The 20,248-nt window shown below is 44.6% G+C and overlaps 1 protein-coding gene across 1 annotated transcript in view; it reads left to right on the forward strand.

The window, feature by feature from the left end:
• Nucleotides 1-20,248, forward strand: part of LAMB3 (laminin subunit beta 3) — an 86,810-nt gene that overhangs the window by 54,016 nt on the left and 12,546 nt on the right. The window contains exons 13-18 of the mRNA XM_060231253.1: nt 10-382; nt 1,759-1,919; nt 5,814-6,022; nt 7,340-7,543; nt 9,679-9,823; nt 17,007-17,214. Coding sequence (XP_060087236.1) covers nt 10-382; nt 1,759-1,919; nt 5,814-6,022; nt 7,340-7,543; nt 9,679-9,823; nt 17,007-17,214 — 1,300 coding nt within the window. The remainder of the gene's footprint in view (nt 1-9; nt 383-1,758; nt 1,920-5,813; nt 6,023-7,339; nt 7,544-9,678; nt 9,824-17,006; nt 17,215-20,248) is intronic.

A 20,248-nucleotide genomic window follows, 5' to 3' on the forward strand; every position in this document is an offset into this window, starting at 1 on the left:
ATTCAATAGCATGTGACTGTAATTTCCGGGGCACAGAGGAAGTGGGCTGTGACAAGCTGACAGGCAACTGCCTGTGCCACTCTGGCTTTACTGGAGACCGCTGTGACCAGTGTCAGCGGGGTTACTGCGGCAGCCACATCAGCTGTGAGGCATGCCACCCCTGCTTCCAGGCTTATGATGAGGATATCCATAGGTTTGGTTTGCGCCAGGCCACCCTGAAAAATTCCACTCAGGGGCTACAACTGGGAACACTCAGCTCCGGCTTCAGTACTCGCCTCTTGGAAGCAGAAGGTGAAGTTCAACACATCCAAGGGATCCTGGGAAATCCTCTCATAACAAAGCAGGGGCTGGATCAGGTGGCCAGCACCATTTATACACTCAGGTAAACAGTGTTTTCTTTCTTTTAACTTGTGATAAATAAAGATTGCCTACAGGGCATCAACCTTGTGACTGCCATTGGCTCACATTCCCATTCTCTGCAGCTACTTCACAGACCAGCAGGGGAAAAATTAAGGGGCTTACTAGTATCACTTTAACCATAGAATTTGGGGTGAATTCTAGAGTGTTGCCCAATATGATGACATCACTTCTGGTTTTGCACAAGAAGTGACTGTCCCTGACCTCCCCCAGCATTTTCTGCTGGATTGTCAATTGCCTCTTGTAACACTAGAAATGCCCATGATACGTAGAAAAGAGCCCATATGTTTTACTGCTAAAACTATTTTTTCATATGAGATGGGAACAGGGTCTGGAATTTGTCTGTGATTACTGGCTATCTTCAGGCAAGTCACTATCCTATTTCCTTATGTAGAAAATGAAAATATGAATGACAAATCTCACTTTCCCTCTAAGGGACTGTAAAATAGCTTGCAAATCAAGTTGTGCAGTAAAACTGATAATGAGTTTAAATCAGTTGTTTCACCTTTTGGTGCAGTGGCTAGGAATGCAGGCTGTAATCTGGGAGAACTGGGTTTGATGCCCCACTCCTCCACATGTACCTGCTGAGTGACCTTGGGTCAGTTACAGTTGTCCAAACAGCAGTTCTCTCAAGAGCCATTCTTTCAGCCCCACCTACCTCAAAGAGCTCTTTCAGCCCCACCTATCTCACAAGGTGTTTGTTGTGGGGAGGGGAAGGGGAAGGAGATTACTTCTACTTCTTCTACTGCAACTTCAGCCTTTGTTAATTTAAATTAAAAATTATGTAGGGCAGTGTGCTTTCTATGCTTTTTTTCCTTCATCGAATACCCCAGGAACACTCTGCTGATGAAATATAGGCCAGGGGTGGCCAACGGTAGGTCTCCAGATGTTTTTTGCCTACAACTTCCATTAGCCCCAGCCATTGGCCATGCTGACTGGGGCTGATAGGAGTTTAGGCAAAAAATATCTGGAGAGCTACCGTTGGCCACCCCTGATATAGGCCACAAGCTCAAGCCCTTTAGTCTAGAAAAGTAGCATACTGGCTTCAGAATGGAAGCATGGGCAGAGTGGGGTTGAGAGAAACAGAGAGTGAGAAGCTGCTTCTCATGTGGTGAGGGGAAGAACATGATGCATGTGAGAGGACTTGTCCTACTTGATCCCTCTTCTTCCTGCTAAAGGGGTTGCTGGCCATCACTCAAGCTCTTCTCTTTTTCTTGCCCACCTGCAGCTTGAGGCACAGGTAGGACTCCATGTGTGCATGTGGTGTGTGTGCTGCCCCTAACTCCTACCCCACTTTCTCTTGCCTATGCCATAAGTATGTGTTTTGTTGTATAATTTCAGGCAAACCGTTGCAGATTTAAGATCTGAGATACCTCTTATGGATGAAATGTCCTTCTTAACCACAGACATGGATGCTCTTGCAAGAAGCCTGCTTCTGATTACCACAGAATATCAAAATAAGAAAGCACAGTTTGAAGCTAGTCGCAGTGCAGATTTGTCAGGTATTATGATTTTCTTGATTTGTGGTGGATGCTCTACTGCTGTGAATGGGACAAATGCTTGATTTTAAAAGAGGTCCATATTGCTGATTTTAAATCCTGTCTCAGATACTGAAGAATTGTAAGGCAATCTCTAAGAGCTCAGAAATTACAATCTATCACATTACATTTTTGCAGTCCCATGGTGAAAACAGGTCAGGACACTGATAATCCTTGAAGATCCGGTACTGTAAATAAACAGATTTCTTTCTGAGAATTCTGTGCACTCTTACAAAACTGTATTTCCTAAAACCCCTTAGAAGAAATTCTGGCCATGTTCACAAACAGTGTTTTAGCTATCAAAGATTTCAGGTTTTCACGGCTGGTAACATCATTAGGGTTTGTAGAATCTTTCAGGCTCAAGTGCCGTGTTTTACTGGAGAAAGTTTTCCTTCCAGACGTTTCGTTCTCAGCTGCGGAGAACATTCTCAGTGGCGTTGCAGCCGGAGCAGGCGCTCAGACCTTCTTGGCTGCTGTGCATTGAGTGGGGCCAGGGCTGCTGGAGAGCTGCTATTTCTAGGCTGGAGGGGGTGTGGTGAAAGGGCAATTGGTTTGTGGATGTGCCCATTGTTTGGTCGGGCTTCCTGGAAGGGTAGTGATAAGGAAACTGGCTGTTGAATGTGACCATTGTTCTGTGTTAATTGCTGGGAGGGTTGGAAGGGGTGTGAAGATAAGGAAGATAGTTGTTGACTGTGCAGATTGTTCTGTGGAATGTACATCCACAAACCAATTGCCCTCCACCACACCCCCTCCAGCCTAGAAATAGCAGCTCTCCAGCAACCCTGGCCCCACTCAATGCACAGCAGCCGAGAAGGTCAGAGCGCCTGCTCCGGCTGCAACGCCACTGAGGATGTTCTCCACAGCTGAGAACGAAACGTCTGGAAGAAAAACTTTCTCCAGTAAAACACGGCACTTGAGCCCGAAAGATTCTACAAACCCTAATAGTGTTTTAGCTCTTTAAAACTGTAAATAATTTAGGGCTGAAGACAGATTGTGGATGTCTTTTCTCATGGCTAAAAAAATTATCAAGCTTGTTTCTCCACAGTGGTATCCTTTTTGGGTGTGTGTGTGTCATAGTGTTTACCATTAGGCAAGAGAGTTGTTTGCGCCAAGGGCAACCATATCTCAACCATACAACCTTTACCTATCTTCAAAATTGCTATCGGTCTCTAGCCTTGAGTATTTTGATAACAAATAAATACATAAATAATAGCATTCAATGCTTTTCTCCATGACTGCAACCCACAAGTGAAACTTATGCTGGCAGAAATGTATCTTTTTATTTCAAGATGACTCTCTTCCACTTTCTGTCCCATATTAACAGCACTCACACATGGAAGGCTCAGAGAGTTTCTCGCAATTTCATATATGAAAATGCCCTTTGAGAAAGAAATTAGTAACAGTGGTTTTGCTTGTTAAGTAGAGGTCCTATTAATATTTCCATACATCAGTTTCATTGGCTGCATCTACACACAGTTTGATATTGCACTATATGAGTTGTTCAACTGGATTGTCAGGTGTGGGTAAGGCAAATCAATTGCAAATGCTATGTGCAATATCTAGTAATATGCAGATGAAACCACATTCTTAATCTGAAAGCTGACTTTATAATGCCTATTTAGCCCCTAAAGGCAACTTTGCCTCTGGATGCCATTTGTCAAGGAGTCTGAATCTATGGCCTTAGTGCTGTTAAAAAAAGAAGAAAAGCAGCTGAAGTTGCACTCTGACATCACAACAAACTGCTCATTGCTATGCTCATGCACTCATCTTGCTCCTTTCCCCTCCCTTTGTACATGGAGGTGGATCCACAGTTTCAGTGCCTGATCAATCTCTGATTGTCAAGATATCAAAATTCAGTCACCTTGCTGAATTGGAGTGTGTTTACTCTCCACATTTTGGGGTGTGGAGCCTTGGTTTAATTCCAGTTTAGAATCTTGATTTATGGTTCATGGGAGTTTAAAACACACACGCACACTCACATACAACTAATCTACCAGGTTATTGAAACACATTTTTGCAATTAGTTTTCTTTTCATTTTAGAGTATAAAAGATCTTGAGTTCACAAGGGTTTACTCCTAATTGAATATCACTGTAGTTGCTTTACAGAGAGATTGAGTTGTATTTGTCTGCCTTCTGTTATTGTGGTGGGTGTGAGAGAGAAGAACAAAGCTCAGTTGAAAGGTTTTTTTGTGGCCTTGATAATTTGCATGTAGGGATGCCACCTTTTCTCTGGGTTGAAGTTATTGAATATGAAAGCAAGGGAGTGGAGAATTTAAACAAATAAAACATTCCTCCACATGCTAAAATGTATATCCAGGTTGTGGGTGTCTGAAACAGGGTTAGGGAACTTTGAAATACACCAGCAAGCGAATCCACTGAAATGATTTTAGTTGGGGAAGGGAAAAGGTCTCTCTGAGATTTCTCTAGACCAGGGGTGGCCAAACTGTGGCTTGGGAGCCACATGTGGCTCTTTTACACACATCGTGTGGCTCTCAAAGCTCCCACCACCCCATCAGCTGGCTAGAAATAATTTCCCTGTTTAAATTACTTCTCCAGGCCAAGCCAGCCGCGACCTTGAGAATACATTTAAAGTTAAAGTTGCTTTCTTTCCACCTTCCCCCTCATTATTTTCCTTCCTTCCTTGTGGCTCTCAAACATCCGATGTTCATGTCTTGTGGCTCTCAAACATCTTACATTTATTCTTGTGGCTCTTACATTAAGCAAGTTTGGCCACCCCTGCTCTAGACTTCTTGCTCGCTAATTGGAAGTGTGTATCTTTCTGGGTATATTTTATAAAGTAGTAAATTTAGGTTTTCAGGGATGGGAAAGCACCTCCCCCACCTCAGACACCCATCACACTGACCTATATCTAACCATCTATATATGAAAGGCGCATGGAGTTTTCCTATGTTCTTCTCTGATCCTACAGCCCCTTCCAATCCTGACAAAGTCATTCCTAGTTTGTATGAATAGCCATTTGGGTAGGGAGAGTACAGTGAGGAGGCGGGAGGGAATGAAATTGCCCCCTTTCTTTTGTGGAAATGTACTAGCAAAAGAGGGAGGAGAAGCATTGTCCCCCCTCACTCTGGCTACCCCTCCAAACTGTGCAGCTGTTCTTATGCACAAATACCAGAATGATATTTCCTGAGACTGGGAAGGACTGCAGAACAAGGAGGAATATGGGATGACTTCCCATTCTGCTCATAGATTGTTGGATACAGGTCTACTGATTTATGCTATCAAAATCAGATATTTTTTTTTGACGGGGGGCGGGGGGAGATATTTGGGTCACTTAAGATAGATTGAAATTTGTCTTGGGATAGTGAATAAACCACAAATATTGTGTCAGTATTTTCCACTACATTGCTACAGTTAAACCATTAGCTAGTCTGGATCCATGCAGAATGTTTGCTCTTATTTAAGCCTTAATTCAATTTGATGATGGAACATTCCAGATAGATTGAATTGTTTGATGAATTACTGCATCATCTTCAGGGATGCCTCCTTTCCTGGCCCTGTTGGAGGGAGATATGACTTGCTATGTTCTGATAAAATAGAATGACTATGTGGAGCCAGACGTAGCAGGCACTCCATTTTGTGTCATATGTTTCCAGTTCCCAACCTTTTTACTGCCTTGATGCATTTTTAAAAAAAATCAATTGAAAGTGGAGACAGTAGATGTGAAAGGTAATTGCCAAGTACTTTTCTGTTGACATCTTTGTGATTCACAGGTCTAGTACATTCTTTGTCCTCCCCCACTCTCCCCTTGGTAAAATTAAGTATTGAGGGTTTGGGAAGTAATGCTGCATTTATGAGTCATGGAGCCATTCATACTGCGATTTCCTTTGCTCCCACAGGAGCATTCAAGACTGTCAGTTCATCACACCACACATCTTCCAATGCCAGCTTGCGTATAGCTGGATCTTCTAGACTGCTGACTCAATCCATGCAAAACAGGGAAAAAACTGAGGAGCTAGAAAGCAGTCTTACAGACCATGGCTCAGAATTGGAGGTTCTTCAGGGAGAATTAGCCTTCTCTCCAAACTTGACTCCAGTTATCAACAAGGTGAAACTAACTTATTTATATTTATTCTAGCCAGTTTGGTGTAGTGGTTAAATGCATGGACGCTCATCTGGGAGAACCAGGTTTGATTCCTCACTTCTCCACATGCAACTGCTGGAGTGACCTTGGGTCAGTCATAACTCTTTCAGAGCAGTTCTCTCCAGAGCAGTTTCTGTCAGAGCTCTCTCAGTCTCACCTACCTCACAGGTTGTCTGTTGTGGGAAGGGAAAGGAGATTGTAAGCCGCTTTGAGACTCCAAGTGAAGGGCAGGTATAAATCCAATCGATTATTATTATTATTTCTTGAGATTTCTATCCTGCAGGGTGGGTTACAATAAGACCAATAAACCAGATAAGAACAATTTCCACATAAAAATCAAATTAAAACCTAGAAACAAACCAATTAATAAAGATGGCAAACTACCAATCCAGCAAAGTCAATAAAGTTCCGTGGATGTATCACAAATGTGCACTGAAGGCCCACATATAACAACATCTGCTTGAGCCTTGCTAAACTTGGTATTGCTCTATCTGGTGATATATGAATAATTTGGTATCCAATGAAATTTGTTCCTCATGGTTCTCACTGCAGACTGAGTGGCTTTAATCTTATGAGCCAGTAGATATTATTAGCCAAGGTCTCTCATTTTTATTATTTTTTGTTGTTCTGATATTGCCATGGAGACTCATACCAACATCTCCTGTTACCCTGAAAATCACCAACCATTCATCTTGCTGTTTATCAAGTAGTGTTTTCAAATGAAAACGAATGTATTGTGGGGATGGTAGGGATGTCAGCAATTCTAGTTACATCTGAAACTTAGGGACTCCACCTCATATGAATGTGAGTAATATTGAAAACTGAGGCAGAAATTTAGCAGGATGCAATCGCTTTCTCCCTTTGGGTGCTTTATTTGGTTGTTGCTATGGCTGTATTTCTTTTGTTCAAGATTATCTGCTCAGCATTATTTACTCAGGACTTTCTCCAGTGCCCTTAATGGCCAATCTACCCCACCTATAAGTCTTTGTTTTTCATACCATTTTCTGTTACTTTATGATAATTTTTTTCCCAATTACATCTGCACAGTGTTTAATGTTAATTTAGGGTCAGTTGAATAAATGGCTCTAACTGGTATAAAAGTAACAGTGAATTGGGAACACTAGCAATTAAATATGTGTAAAACACAAAGGCTCCCAATGATGATACATGAGATGAAATGGCTTTGTGACCATGTTAGGATTATTAGCTCCTTGAATTGTTTGGGATCCCCCCCCCCAGTTGATCGCATAGTTCAATTAATTGTGTGGTTGCTTTGTTTAGATGTGCAACAGCATCAGATCAGAGATTTGCACTCCTGGAGAATGTCTTGGAGAACTGTGTCCTCAGCAAAATGCCACAGAATGTGACCCAGGTTTGGGCTGTAGAGGGATCTTCTCACGTTCTAGCAACTCCATCCACACTGCCAGGAAAACTGCTCAAGAGATCCATAAATTAAGCATTCGACTACAGGAGGCTACACAGATGGTGGGTGTCCAGAACAGAATTGGGGTGAGGGAAATTGGGTTCCAAGTGACATCACAGAGGGTGAGGGAGAATGCATGCTGTGTGCTGTAAATGTTCTTTGAACTTGTAAATATGTTATGAAATCTAACATGGAACAGACATCTTCAGTTATAATTATAATCTAATCCAGATTTATGTGATTTCTTAGTATGAATTGTTGTACATGTGCACTAGCACAATTGCTGAATGTCAAGCATTCAACTACTAATCTGGGGCTTGAGCTCTCCTGTACCCAAATGCAGTGTGTGGTGCAAATGGCATGATAATGTTGCCTTGTAAATGAGCATAATGCAAGACAGGGCTTTTTTTGTAGAAGAAGTCCAGCAGGAACTCATTTACATATTAGGCCACACACCCCGATGTCACCATTTTTTAGCACAGGACTTTTTGTAGAAAAAGCCCAGCAGGAACTCATTTGCATGTTGGCCACATCTCCTGACACTAAGCCAGCTGGAACTGCGTTCCTGTGCACTCCTGCTCAAAAAAAGCCGCGTTGCAAGGGGTCATGATGCAATGCTGGAATAGTACAAACCTCGAAGAATAAATTGCAATTAAATTAGGAGGAATAAATACTTTGCTGCGGTGAGGTGATGGTTACAGTTCTGTTACTTTTCTTTTTCTTTTCTTTCTTTTCTTTTTTTTTTTTAAAATACCTATAAGTCTTTTTAATGCTTAAGAACATAAGAACAAAAGAGAAGCCATGTTGGATCAGACCAATGGCCCATCCAATCCAACACTCTGTGTCACACAGTGGTCAAAAAACCCAAGTGCCATCAGGAGGTCCAACACTGGGGCCAGGACACTAATCCTTCTTTTTAGAATTAGTCATCCCCCCATGAGAGATGGCAGGTAACTGAAAAATTGGTTGGGTTGCCAACTCTAGCCTGGGAGATTCCTGGAGATTTGGAAGCAGTTCTGGTGAGGCACACAGGGTCAAGAGCTTGGGGGAACTATTGGAGCCTGCCCTGACAATGGAGGCCCAAATAGCAGCCACTGCTAAGTCCTCATTCTTTCATCTTAGGCGGGCAAGGCAGCTGGCCCCTTTCCTGGAACATGACGATCTGGCAACAGTGATCCATGCAACGGTCACCTCAAGGTTGGACTACTGTAATGCCCTCTACATGGGGCTGCCCCTGTGCTAAACCTGGAAGTTGCAGCTAGTGCAGAATGCTGCCGCCCGGCTGTTATTAGGTCTCTCCAGGTGGGAGCACATTCAGCCGGGGCTCCGTGGACTGCCCTGGCTGCCAATAATATACCGGGTTCAGTAAAAGGTGCTGGTTATTACCTTTAAAGCCCTATATGACCTAGGACCTGCCTACCTTAGGGATTGTCTCTCCCCACATGTTCCCCAGAGAGTGCTTAGATCTGGTTCTCAAAATCTACTAATAATCCCCGGGCCGAAGGAGGCCCGTCTGAAGTCAACCAGGGACAGGGCCTTTTCGATTACAGCCCCTTGCTGGTGGAACCAGCTTCCGGAAGAGGTGAGGGCCCTGCGGGACCTTGGGCAGTTTCGCAGGGCCTGTAAGACAGTCCTTTCCGGTTGGCATATAACTGACCGGTACCTGAAAAACCCCAAAGAAAGGTTGTAGGATAGCACATTGATAGATTGTTTTCTTGTTTTCTTGTTTTAACTGCTGTAAACTATTTAATGTATTTTAATATTCATTAATCTTATTGTTAGAATTTTATGTTGTGAGCCACCCTGAGCCGCCTCGGTGGGGAGGGTAGGATATAATTCGAATAAAATGAAATGAAATGAATTTGGAGAGAGCTCAGTGGTTATGTGATACTCTATCCATGCTTTGAAACTGATATTTTCTCCAGGAGATCTGACTTCTGTAGTCTAGAGGTCAGTTACTATTCCAGAAGACTTCCAGGTCCACTTTGAGGTTGATTAGGGAGGCCAAAAAACAGGGAATAGAGAATCATGTTGAAAGATATCCCTGCAATTAGTAATAGGAGCCTGAAGTTTTAAGGCTGTCCTGCACTCCATTTGGGGTCTTCTTTTTTTTTTTTAGGAGAAAAGCCAGTTTAATCCTATTTAAATTAATAATTAAATATCCCACGGACTCTGACTCTGCCTGCCATGTTAACAGATAAGATCTGCAGAAGTTGCTGCCAACCAGATCCAAGTAAATGTCCGAAGTCTGGGTGACAAAATGAGCACAACCAGGACCCAGATAGATGGAGACATCCGACACACTCAGCAGTTTATCCGCCAAGTTCGCAGCTTTCTCTCTGGTAAGGTCAGAAGGCAGTGTTTAAAACAACATGTATGTAAAAAAAGTAGCAGCAACAACTGGATAGAAGCTGGGGGATGGAGTGCAAAACTGGACAACTGCAAGAACCACATATAGGTATGCTACAATCACTTTAAAATGGGAATTCTTCCAAAGGCCACAGTTTATTTGATGTGTGTGATCCCTGCTGTGCTATCCCTTAGGAATCAGGGATATTGACCCAGTAATCAAGGGTACAGCTAAACATTTTATCATAGATCAATCAGAGCTGAGCAGTCATCTGGGATGTGTATGCTGAGATAAGTATGTGTAATAAAAGTGGGAATCAGAGACATGGGGGCTCTGTTGGCATGACATCATGTGTCTGTAGAAATCACCTTTATTATTTGCTTTATCTTTCTGAAGCCAGCCACCAGAATGACAGCAAGCTATGGGAAACAAAGATGTCTCCCGCCCGCCCCCACCAGTGGGTACCTGACAACCTTAGTATAACTTAACTTTTGGAATGACAAGGATATTTTCATTTTGTCTTCCCTTTTATCTCAATGCTGTGAAAATGATGAGATCCCCAGACCTCTAAAGAGTTCCAGGGGTATCTTTACCGCAGGTCATTGTGCTTGTAAAGAAGTACTAGAAACATATTGTGTTTTTGTGGGATCTGTTTCTTTGCAAATAGCAAATTGAGCATGAGGAATAGGCAGGCACTCTGTAAGCCAATGCTATTCTTTAAATCTAAGCAACTGACAACTGAACAAAACCAGATAGTTTGGCCTCAGGAGCCCCCTCCCCCATATACTTCCCCCCAGTTGAAAAACTCAGACTTCTGCCTCCTTCCCTGGCTTCCTTCTAGTTTCCTCTCTAGGCTGCATGCAAGCAAGCTAGTAGAAAGCTTATCTTATTTAATGACTTTAAAATATTTAACAAATAAAGAAAAAAATTCTACATAGTATATTTCCTTCCTTCCTTCCTTCCTTCCTTCCTTCCTTCCTTCCTTCCTTCCTTCCTTCCTTCCTTCCTTCCTTCCTTCCTTCCTTCCTTTCTTTCTTTCTTTCTTTCTTTCTTTCTTTCTTTCTTTCTTTCTTTCTTTCTTTCTTTCTTTCTTTCTTTCTTTCTTTCTTTCTTTCTTTCTTTCTAAAACAGCAACTTACTTTAATCCTTTTTAGTTGTAAAACACACAATGGGTATTTTTATTGCTCTCAGCCTTGCATTTATTTGAGATTTTAATCTCATTTGAGTTTGTAGTACAGTGCATTATACTTTATTATACCTATGTGGCAGGCCACATGTTTTGTGCTTTATGTTACAAATACTAGTGTGCCATAATACCCCCAATTTTATTTTGAATAAGGCAGATTATGTCCATTGTAGCACTGTTTCCTTATTCTTCCACAGACTTCCTGTGTCGTTTTTAGGCAAATTACTCCCTGCCATTAGATCCCTTTCTCTAAAATTACTGGTTTTGTATTGAGCAGCACAGGACAAGTGAAATTGTATCACTTATTAAGCCAATTAATTGATTAACATGTTAGGAACTATTTAAGGCTGGATATTACAATATAATTCCTTCAACTCTGACAAATGGCATTGTGTTGACAGTCCCACCTTTTTATACATGTGTTCGTACACAATGTTTTCTACCCATTGTCTGATTTCTCTCCTCTGTACTGAAATAGAATCCATTCTGCATAATAGTATTCGTGCTCACAGCTTTATTCAAAAGGTTATCAAGTGGGCTACTTCCTGTGTTCTGCTTAAAACATGCGGGAACTCTCTTTCAAATCAAGGCCACATCTCATGAGAAAAAGAAGAAAGGCAATATGCTTCTGTAGTTCAGAGAAAGGACATGCTAAACTTAGAACAGCTTCCAAAAGTTTAGCCTACATGTCTCGCAAGATGGAAGTCTCCTGGCATAATAAATTTTGCATCAATTCAAATATTGACTGTATACCCATGAAATTTTTAAATAGTTCTATATTGTCATTAGGCCAAATTTAATTAAAGCTTCTATTGTTGACTGTGATTCTGAACAAAATATCTGTGAATCAGAAAAGAAAAAACCCTCTGCAAATTGGGGAAGGGCCCTGATTCAGTGCCAGAACATCTGTTTGGCTTGCTGAAGGTCCTCAGTTCAGTCCATGGCAGGCCCATAGCCAGGATTTTAAAAATCAGGGGCATTTAGTTTTTTCAGGAGGCACTTAGCAGCTCCCCTCCCCCATGGCCATCCCTCTCACCTTCACCACCACTTGGGGATCTTTGCTGCTGGTACTTCTAGTTTGGTGTCGTGGTTAAGTGTGTGGACTCTTATCTGGGAGAACCGGGTTTGATTCCCCACTCCTCCACTTGCACCTGCTGGAATGGCCTTGGGTCAGCCATAGCTCTGGCAAAGGTTGTCCTTGAAAGGGCAGCTGCTGTGAGAGTCCTCTCAGCCCCACCCACCTCACAGGGCGTCTGTTGTGGGGCAGGAAGATAAAGAAGATTATGAGCCACTCTGAGATTCAGAGTGGAGGGTGGGATATAAATCCAATATGGTCGTCGTCGTCGTCGTTGTCATCATCATCATCATCATCTTCTCCTCCTTCTCCTTCTTCTTCCCTTCACTGGGAGCTGCTCTGGAGAACCCCAGTACTGTTTCTTCCCTTCCCCCCCTCCCCAGCTACCCTTGGCCCTTCGGCTGGCTGCCAGGCTCCTGCCTCCCCACACTCCCGAATGCAGAGAACATAAGAGAAGCCATGTTGGATCAGGCCAATGGCCCATCCAGTCCAACACTCTGTGTCACACAGTGGCCAATTTTTACCACCTCCTGTGGCAGTGAATTCCACATGTTTTAACCTGTCTGCTCAGCAATTTCATCGAATGCCCACGAGTTCTTGTATTGTGAGAAAGGGAGAAAAGTACTTCTTTCTCTACTTTCTCCATCCCATGCATTATCTTGTAAACCTCTATGATGTCACCCTGCAGTCGACGTTTCTCCAAGCTAAAGAGTTGTTTTCAATTCCCTTCCTAATAATTCCCAGCATGGCGTTGGCCTTTTTTATTGCAAACGCACACTGTCTTGACATTTTCAATGAGTTATCTACCACGACCCCAAGATCTTTCTCTTGGTCAGTCTCTGCCAGTTCACACCCCATCAACTTGTATTTGTAGCTGGGATTCTTGGCCCCAATGTGCATTACTTTGCACTTGGCCACACTGAACTGCATCTGCCATGTTGACGCCCACTCACCCAGCCACAACAGGTTCCTTTGGAGTTCCTCACAATCCTCTCTGGTTCTCACTACCCTGAACAATTTAGTGCCATCTGCAAACTTGGCCACTTCACTGCTCACTCCCAACTCTAAATCATTTATGAACAAGTTAAAGAGCATGGGACCCAGTACCGAGCCCTGCGGCACCCCACTGCTTACCGTCCTCCATTGCGAAGACTGCCCATTTATACTGACTCTCTGCTTCCTATTACTAAGCCAGTTTTTGATCCACAAGAGGACCTGTCCTTTTACTCCATGACTCTCAAGCTTTCTAAGGAGCCTTTGATGAGGAACTTTATCAAAAGCTTTCTGGAAGTCAAGGTAAACAACATCTATCGGGTCTCCTTTGTCCACATGTTTGTTCACCCCCTCAAAGAAATGTAACAGGTTAGTGAGGCAAGATCTTCCCTTACAGAACCCATGCTGAGTCTTCCTCAATAACCCGTGTTCATCAGTGTGCCTACTCATTCTGTCCTTGATAATGCTTTCTACCAACTTTCCCGGTATTGAAGTCAGACTGACTGGCCTGTAATTTCCCGGATCTCCTCTGGAACCCTTTTTAAAGATGGGGGTGACATTTGCTACCTTTCAGTCCTCAGGAACGGAGGCAGATTTCAATGAAAGATTACAGATTTTTGTCAAAAGATCCACAAGTTCAACGAGTTCTTTCAGAACTCTCGGATGTATGCCATCCGGACCCGGTGACTTATTAGTTTTTAATTTGTCTATCAGTTGTAGGACCTCCTCTTTTGTCACCTCAATCTAACTCACAAAGAGATTTACAAAGGAAGAAAGAAGTCTTCCCAAGCAGGATTTTCAGGACTGGCAAGGGCTGCTTCAGGCTGGGCAAGTGACAGAACTCACTGTGAAACTTCTTTCCCCATTCCCCTGTTCCAGGCACCTCTTGCTGGCTGACTGGCTGGCTCCTTCCTCACTTCCTAACTGAAGGGGGGAGTAGAGATGGGTGAATTCTTCCTCCTTGCTGCCCCAGTAGCTACAGGAATTGGTTTGGGGAAAGGGAAGCCAGATTGAAGAACAGGAGTTTTGGGACTGGACTGTGGGGTGGCTCTGCAAACCCCCATGTGCAGTTCCAGACCTGAGCACAGGGAGCGAGGTGAAGGTGGTTAGCCTTAGGCACAACCAGACACTGGGACATGGTGGAAGAATTTAGGTTTGCAAACCTTGGACTATATTTGGCATCTTTGCACACACACACACACAAACACACGGGGGAAAGCAAACACCCTGTTAAAGTTGATGTTACTGTGATCTGTAGGGAATGGATAGCATTTACACTTCACACCATTTCCTGGGCACCAATTTGGTGTGGTTAAGTGTGCAGACTTTAATCTGGGAGAACCAGGTTTGATTCCCCACTCCTCTGCATGCACCTACTGTGACCTTGGGTCAGTCACAGTTCTTTAAAGACCTACTCTCTCAAGAGCAGTTCTCGAAAGAGCTCTCTCAGCCCCTCCCCACCTCACAGGGTGTCTGTTGTGGGGAGAGGAAGGGAAAGAGATTGTAAGCCACTGAGTGAAGGGTGGGGTATAAATCCAGTGCCAGAGTTACAGGAAGTGCTGCCAGAGTTACAGGAAGTGCTGCAGCTTTTGCGTAGCAAATATAAACCGCTAAAACCCAGTTTACGTTTGCTACCCCAAAGCCGCGGTACTTCCTGTAACTCTGGCGCAGATGGTGGGAAATCTGACCAGACGCTGCAGAGGGAACAGGATTGTGACGGTGAGGAAAGCTGTGTGCGAAAATGGTCTTTGTTTTCCTTAGCACTCATTCACCCAGCCTTCTTGGGGCTCTTGATTTAAAAATCTATATATGTTGCTGAAGTATTCTCTTTGTCAGGTGGGAACAATATATCTCCTTTTTATGAAAATTGTAGTGCCACAGAGCAAGTGGGTTATGAAAATAAAAGATTTCAGTGGATAAAATTAGAGGGGCACTTTAGGTGGGATGATAGGACAGAAAATCTTTAGAGCTCAGCGATATAGTGATGGGTCTGTTACTTACTGCTTTGAAAAATGTCTACAAGTAGAAAGATGGGGGAGAGAGAGAGAAGTATTACTGACAGCAGTGTGTGTTTGTGTGTGTGGGGGGGAGCACATAACTGTGGAAAGCTGTTATCTAACATTGCCAGGTCTGACTCAAGAAATATCAGGGGACTTTGGGTGTGGAGCCAGGAGCAAGGATGTGACAGACATGATTGAACTCTGAAGGGAGTTCTGGCCATCACATTTAGAGGGACTGCATGCCTATTAAATGCCTTCCCTCCATTTGGAAACAGTGAAGGATAGGGGCGCCTTCTTCGGGGCTCATCGAATTGGACCTGCTGGTCCAATCTTTTTGAAACATGGGGGTGTTTTGAGGAGAGGCACTGCATGCTATGCTGAAAATGTGATGCTTCTATCTCAAAAAACAGCCCACCCCCAGTCCCAGATACCCATAGATCAATTTTCTATTACACCTTATGGGAATAATTCTCTGTAGGGTATAATAGAGCATTCAGCAAACATTTCCCTCCCCCCCCTCTAATAATCTAATAATCCTGAAGTGGGGGGAGGGCCTCCAAACTGGGGGATCCCCTGGCCCCACCTGGGGATTGGTAACCCTAACATATGCTCTTTCTAGGCAAAGGCTGACTTTCTGCACAGTCTGAATCTTGATAATTCAGAGTCGTTACATGCAAATGTGGGAAAGGAATCCTGCATAGCTTTTTAAAAAATGAAACACAGCTTTGGAAGGGATAGACCTTGATGGGGGGGGAGGAGGTAGTGTAGAGCCATTTCTTTACAGGGTCATTTTTTTTTGTTCCAAATCACATGCCCACTCAGAAGTTTTCATCAAGGGCTACGTATGTGTGTTTAGTCTCATTAACATGCACTTGGGACATGTACGGAATGCACTAAGCAGACCCCTCTCCTGCTGTCCCTCCACTGGGATCACATCTTCCTAAAATTGTTTCACATATTTTAAAAAATAAAAGACTGTCAAGGGTTTCTTATATACTTTAATGTCAAGCATGTAATTTGTCTGTAATGGCAAGGTCTGTATCCTTCCTTACTCTCCTAAGTGCCATTCTGCTCTCAGTCTCCCAAAATGCTCTTATCCTTTTTGGTTTTGAAAAAAGTACAACATACTTTACTCTAAAAAACTAAATTAGATGTAGAAATAACTTTCTAGGTATTTTATTTCCAAAAGTAATTTGTATTTATTTGCCTTTGGAAAGTCTTTGTAATGTGAGTCATCACAGCAAGGCTTAGGTTTCTGTATGCTAAGCAGGGCTGCCGGCCCTGGACTATCTGGCACCCTAGGCAAGCCTAACTTCTGGAAACTCCCCCTCCCTGTACTGATAACGTCACTGAGTCACATGGGGTGCCCAATTCAGTGCTCCAAGAAGGCTGATGCCCTAGCCCAGTGGTCCTCAACCTTTTTGGCACCAGGGATCGGCAGGGTGGGGGAACTGAATTTGGCCTCCCCCCCCCCATGCTGCACAGCTGCGCAATCTTGCTGCCCCATGCCCCCCGCGGTGCCTCCTCTTCACCCCCACCACGGAGCCTCCTCCCCTCTGATTTTAAGCTAGGGAAAGCACCTTCCGGGCACTTTAAAAGCTCACGGGTGTGTGTGTGTGGGCCATGGGCCATGGACAGGTACCGGTCTGGGGCCCGGGGACCTCTGCCCTAGCTGATCACCTAGTTTGCCTAGTGGCAGAGCCAGGCCTGATGTTAAGTAACAGTATCTGCTAAGACTTGGCTTATTTCTTTGTTCAGAAGAGAGACAGACTTGTCTGCTCCTTACTATACAGCTATGTCATTTTGTTTGATTTAAACCCTTGATGACAACTTCTGTATAACATGAGTGCTTGTTATGGAATTGAATGGAAGATGTAATTTCATGGGCTCTTCATCTGACTTTCCTTTGTAATCTTTACAGAGCCAGACACTGATGCAGCTGCTATCCAGCAGGTCAGCGATTATGTCCTTTCCCTTCACCTTCCAACTGATTTTGCCATGGTCCTCAGGAAGATGAATGAAATCCAGAACTTGGCAGCAAAATTGCAGTGTCCTGAAAGCATCATTGCTCAAACAGCTGGGGACATCACTAGGGCCAAACAGCTTCAGCAGGAGGCTGAAGAAGCCAGGTAAAGAGGGGTTTGGTTGTTGCGCCTCAAAAAAGGATAAACAGAACTGGCACATAACTTCAATAATATTTGGCTTGAGCCTGTGAATGGAGGGAGCCTTTTCTTTCTTACTCTTCAGTAAATGTTAACATGCTTCCTTAGTGAAGTTTCTTAGACTCCTTATGCTTAAAAAGCATTTTCCCTTAAGATGACATGTTTTTCATATTTAATTCATACCTTATTCACATTTATTGCTAGCTGCAGGGCCACTTTTGTGAAGCATCATCCTATACCTTTACAGTAAGTGACTGGAGACAGGAGCCATGTGAGTGGGGACAATTACATTGTCCCTTTCCTGCTGATCGTTGCCCATCACTTTGGCCACACAGCAGTCAGGTGAGAAGTAGCTATGCAGCTGGCCCTTTCCTCTTGTAGTCAATCAGTTTTTGCAACAGTATGGGAAGATGCCATAAGTATGGAGCAAATGTGAATGGGACTTTCTATTAGGCTTTCTCCACTGAATATTGTTTTCCCCCCGAGGTCGGAATAAAGAGTCAGACACAATGCATTGGTATAAACTTGGGCCACTTTTATTAAACATCATAATAAATGGCAAGGGTACTCAGTCAGCGACCTGGCCAGGGCTAGGGGTCACCGTGACTGCTCCCCTGTCATTAGCGGGCGAGAGACCCAGCCCCCCAGCTGGAGCTGTGTGGTCTGCATTCTCCACACCCCGGGTCACCAAACCCCAAGGTTGATTATGCCAGACCCCTAATTCCCCAAAAGGGGGATGCTTCACAGTCCTCTCCTAGCCGCATAGTGCCCTAAACCCCAAAAACCTGCCAACCAAAGTTACCTCCTATTTAGCAGCACCTCCCGATAGCCAAATCCACAATCCACTGCACTGCTATGTAGGGTAGGCAAAAAACACACCCCAGCAACTGCCAGTTGGTGTAGTGGTTAAGTGTAGAGAGTTGGTGTAGTGGTGTAGTGTAGAGAGCCAGTTTGGTGTAGTGATTAAGTGTGCGGACTCTTATCTGGGAGAACCGGGTTTGATTCCCCACTCCTCCACTTGCACCTGCTGGAATGGCCTTGGGTCAGCCATAGTTATCACAGAGGTTGTCCTTGAAAGGGCAGCTGCTGTGAGAGCCCTCTCCAGCCCCACCCACCTCACAGGGTGTTTGTTGTGGGGGAGGAAGGTAAAGGAGATTGTGAGCCGCTCTGAGACTCTTCGGAGTGGAGGGCAGGATATAAATCCAATATCTTCTTCTTCTTCTTCAATCAGCTGGGGCGTAAAAAATTCCTACCTGGCTCCCCAAATGAGGCAACCAGCAACCGCCTACATAACATACAGGGTGGGTGGGAGAGCCGATAATCTGCAGGACTGCCAGCGAAGTGCGGGGTCTGGCTGTTAGGACTGCCAAGCCCAGCCCACAGCATTGCGCTCCCAAACGGCGCACACAGACTCTCTCCTTCCCGGGCGGCAAACAGGCTAACGCAGCCTAGCAGCGTTGCTGCTGGCTGCAAGCCTCAGATTGCCCCCCGAGGTCGGAGTAAAGAGTCAGACACAATGCATTGGTATAAACTTGGGCCACTTTTATTAAACATCATAATAAACGGCAAGGGTACCCAACCGCGATTGGTCCCCTGCCGTTAGCGGGCGAGAGACCCAGCACCCCAGCTGTAGCTGTGTGATTCAGCTCCCGCCAGGCAGGCCCAGCAGGGAGGCATGCACCAGAGGCCCCAAACCCAGATGCACATCTTGATGGAAGGCACCCTCTAGTCGAGCCTCCAGGACGGTCTGCATTCTTCACACCCCAGGTCACCAAACCCCAAGGTTGATCATGCCAGACCCCTAATTCCCCAAAAGGGGGATGCTTCACAGTCCTCCCCTAGCTGCAAAGTGCCCTAAACCACAAAAACCTGCCACTACTAAGGCCAAGTCTCTACTTAGGGCTTAGTGCCCAAAGCCACCCGCAACTCTTGCCGCAAATCTCTCAAGAAAAGCATATTACCTTTTTCTGAGAGATGTACTCCATCCCCTCTGTAGAGGTCAGGAAATTTTGCAGAAACATCCGGATGGGGCAGATAGTGGCCCAACCCCCCTTCCAACACCTTCTTAAGCTCCTTATTAGTCTTATACCGGGCCCTCTCAATAGCTGCAGGGTCCCAAGCACAGTGCCAAACGAGGCGGGGCAGCATGGCTGACCAAATTATGGTGGTCCCAGGCCATCGCTCCCTAATATACTGAAAATCATCGCGGGCCTGCCAAACTAAGGCCTTGCCCTTTAAAAGCCCCAGATCATTACCTCCCAGGTGAACGATTAAAATCTGAGGAGGAGGACCCACACTATCTTGAAATAACAAAAGCAGCAGGTCCGGCCACTGAAGGCCCCGGTGCCCCCACCATTCAATACAAACATGTTGGCTGAGTCCCAGCTGAGATCCGACCAAAGTTCTCTGCGCCTGATGAGCGGCCCAAAACACGTGGCTATGGCCACAGATGAGAACTCGGCTCCTCTGGCAGGAACAACAGCATCTAAAGAGAAAAAACAGTTAAACAAGAACAGAACCAGTAACAGTCCAACAAACAAGTCACTTAAGGCCTGAGGAAAGGTCGAACGTAAGACTTGTAGGCCGATGAACACCAATGGCCCAAGTGCTGAGTGGAGGAGGAAGGATACCCCATGGCGGCAGCCGTCGAGGCTGCCCCAATTCTAAAGGAGTGGGTCCCAAACCGTACCCCAGTCAACCCCAGATCATCCAAAGCCCGTGACATTACTGCCCAAAACTGATGCTTCGTCAACGGGCTACCATCATAATGGCAAAACAAAAACCCATCCTTGGGTCCCTGGACTGCCAAATAAGCAGCCAACGCAGTAACCGGACACAGCTCAAGCTCTGAACAATTACCCAATTCAAGTACGATACCTTTTTGCAACTGATCCATCTTAGAGCGATGGACAGTGATCACTGCCTTACCCTCAGATAGCTTCAGGTCCCTTAACAACAGAGCCTTGCCAGAAACATCGTTTCTGGACTGTGCCACCAGCTC

This window comes from Heteronotia binoei, chromosome 2 (assembly GCF_032191835.1).
Source record: "Heteronotia binoei isolate CCM8104 ecotype False Entrance Well chromosome 2, APGP_CSIRO_Hbin_v1, whole genome shotgun sequence".
Lineage (NCBI taxonomy): Eukaryota > Metazoa > Chordata > Lepidosauria > Squamata > Gekkonidae > Heteronotia > Heteronotia binoei.